The sequence below is a fragment of the Phytophthora sojae genome (assembly GCF_000149755.1).
Source record: "Phytophthora sojae unplaced genomic scaffold PHYSOscaffold_2, whole genome shotgun sequence".
Taxonomy (NCBI): domain Eukaryota; phylum Oomycota; class Peronosporomycetes; order Peronosporales; family Peronosporaceae; genus Phytophthora; species Phytophthora sojae.
This window is the reverse complement of record NW_009258116.1, coordinates 10,470,907-10,473,961: the sequence shown is the minus strand read 5'-3', so window position 1 is coordinate 10,473,961 and position 3,055 is coordinate 10,470,907. Positions and strand designations below refer to the sequence as shown.

The following is a 3,055-nucleotide window of genomic DNA, read 5'->3' as shown; positions in this document are numbered from 1 at the left end:
AAAATATCTCTTAACTGAATGCACTGTAGTACTTTGCCAGACTACACAGAGATGGAGCGCCCATTGACTGTGGGGCCAATCCTCACGACGAGGTATTGTTGTTGTTGTTAAAGGAAATATTCACAATTGTTGGCTCTTGAACTAGGGCTCCGCGAAGGCTGGGATAGGAGAATTTTGGTATAAACCTGTCGTTTTTTAATTATTTTTAATTATTTTTCTTACTAGCTACGGTCATCTCCTGCGCCTGCTTCGCAGCCGCAGCATCTGTCCGGATTTTTTCTTAAAAGCTGTAGATGCAAGGTATCAACCGGCAATGCTTTACGAAATTAAAAATGCAAATCTTGGTTGAGATCTGTTTTGCAGCTTGTAGAAAATGCAAACTAGTGCTATTGTACAGTCCAAGCGTTCTCTTTACCCTGCTCAATATATGCACTGATTCATACCGGTGTCGTCGGTAGCACACCGGTTCAATCTGCCCACGCATATAAACCTTTTGGAGGGCCCAGTGCGGCACCAGAGCCGTACCGGTTTCAAGAAATATACCAGTTAGATGTCAAGAGGGGTCATCGTTTGACTTGACGTACCACGGATAAAATCCTATTTGGTCTGCGATAGCAGCACTAACGTTGCTTCCTATCCCAGTAATATAAATATCATTTATGAGAACGAAGTATTACCGATGTATTTACAATATTAAGCCTCTGACCGGGGAGATATTCCCAGTATTAAAATACTGGGAATATTAAAATATCACCGATTTCGGGGTTAAAGGGCCCGGGGGGCCCTTCAACTTCAAAAGTCGTGATATGAAAGAGCCCCGAATCGGGCTCCCCTCGCATAGGTACGACAACGAGGAGCCCGCCTTCCTGCAGGGCTCCCCGCTTGGGCTCTTCGATGCTGTCGTTGTAGTTTGGCGGGCTCTTGACGCGCTGTCCTGATTAGTTTACGCTATCTAGGTTTATTCCTTGGGACCCGGTTGAGCTAGATCCGGGAAAATCCTCCAGAAGATCGCGATCCTCGATGCCCTTCGCGCTCGAGCGTAGCTGCGCCATGCTCATGTGACCTGCACTGAAGAGATAGGAGCGAAGAACGTGGCGGCGACAATGTACAGCATGCTTCCTAAAGTCGAAGTTTGGACCTGAAGACCGCACACTACAGCCAATCGGTAGTAAGATATATTACTGGGATAGGAAGCAACGTTAGTGCTGCTATCGCAGACCAAATAGGATTATATCGTGGTACGTCAAGTCAAAATATTGACACCCAACTGGCACATTTCCAGAAACCGGTATGACCCCGGTGCCGCACTGGGCCCTCCAAAAGGTTTATATGCGTGGACAGTTTGAAACGGTATGGGTCAGTAGCATATACTGAACCGGATGGAGTGATGTAAGGTGAATGATTGAATTGAACGGACTACTACAGGACTGTAGCATATTTCTCTACGAGCTAGATCTCGAGCGAGGTTCGTTTCATTACTGTGTATAATTACTGCCTAGTCGTATCTTGCATCTTCGCCGTTGAGGTGAATGACCGGGCAGATGCTGCGGCTGTGAAGCAGGCGCAGGAGATGACTGTGGATCGTAAAAAAAAGTAATAAAGGAGTTATCCCAAAAGCCTCCTATCCCAGCCTTCGCGGAGCCCTAGTTAACCTGTAGGGGGGGGGCTCTTAACGAGGGCTCTCACAGTTTTGAAGGGCTCCTTTCACTTAACCTATTTAACACACGAGCCCAGAACTTTTTGATTGGCCAAAATTTAGCTCCAAGTTCAGCTGCAAAAGAACTTTGAAAACACGGCTGCTGCTACCTTGAAGTTGGGGACAAAAATAGGACGAAACGACGCAGTGCACGTTATTGTAATCGCCTCAAGGTCAAGGTCCAGACTCTTGGAGGAATAGGATAGCTCTGGTAGGAATAAAAGGATGGAGACAGGACGAGGCACTTCGAGCCCCTCCTCTGCTGACTCGAGTGCTCTGCCGCCTATCTCTGCTGCTCCTCCAGCGCGTCTCCCTTCAGCCAAATCCCACCGACCTCCCAGCAAGCAGTGCCTTCGAGGTGGCAGCATGAACTCTTCAAGGCCAAGCAGTCCGCCAGCGAGTGTTGAAGACGAATTATTGCCCGAAGCGACGCAGTGCAGACGGAGACTGTGATAGAGCCAACTGGCAATGGAGACGCGCTGTCCGTCTCCCAGCAGGAGAAGATGCAGGTCTTCGCGACGTCTCCCGACCTCGAATTGCTCTGCAGGGAGAACGGTATCACAGCCGCTCAATTTGCGCGGAATAGCGAGGCAGTGACGAGTTTGGACTTGTTTCTGGGCTTTTGGACGTCCATGAGGAGCGTCGCGTACTTCCCAGCGCTGAGGGAGCTCTCGGTCATCAACCAGCCGACGATCTGCGAACTCGATGGCGTCAGCAACTGCATCAACCTGGAGAAATTGTGCATTACCGAGTGTGGGCTCACAAAGATCGCTAACCTGGGGAACTGAACCAAACTGAAGCAGCTAAATCTGAGCTCGAACAAGATCCGACGACTTGAAAACTTGGACGCGCTGGTGAAGTTGGAGAAGTTGTGGGTGAACCTGAACCAATTGGAAAGGCTTGACGGACTCTGGAGACTCACGAAGTTGACGCAGCTCTGGGCGTGTCGTAACCGTATTGACCGCATTGACACGGCGCTCAATGGCTGCGTGAATCTCACGGAACTGAACTTGGCGGACAACCGGCTGTCGAGCTTTAAAGGACTGTTGTCCCTCATGAACTTGGACCAACTTGCTGTTCTTGTATTGAGTGACCCTCATTTCGGCGACAATCCCGTGTGTAGACTGTGTAATTACCAGACATATTTGATGTGTCAACTTCCCCGTTTGAGTTTCCTGGATACCGTGGAGCTGTCTGCGCGCAACAAACACATAGCGGAGGCCACTATGATCAAGAAGAAAATGTACTACATATAACATGCGGATTAAGGCGATAAAGCGCGATGTGCACGGAAGGATTCGCCATGCCGAGACGATCCGCAACCAGGCTGAGCATCACATGGAAACGAGCGTGTCGGCT

General features: G+C 49.4%; 1 protein-coding gene across 1 annotated transcript in view; it reads left to right on the top strand.

Moving 5' to 3' along the window:
* PHYSODRAFT_367780 (hypothetical protein) overlaps positions 1-3,055 on the top strand; it is a gene marked incomplete at both ends in the record, with an annotated part of 6,485 nt that overhangs the window by 3,110 nt on the left and 320 nt on the right. The window contains one exon of the mRNA XM_009523078.1: positions 2,500-2,772. Within this exon, the coding sequence (XP_009521373.1) occupies positions 2,500-2,772 (273 nt within the window). The remainder of the gene's footprint in view (positions 1-2,499; positions 2,773-3,055) is intronic.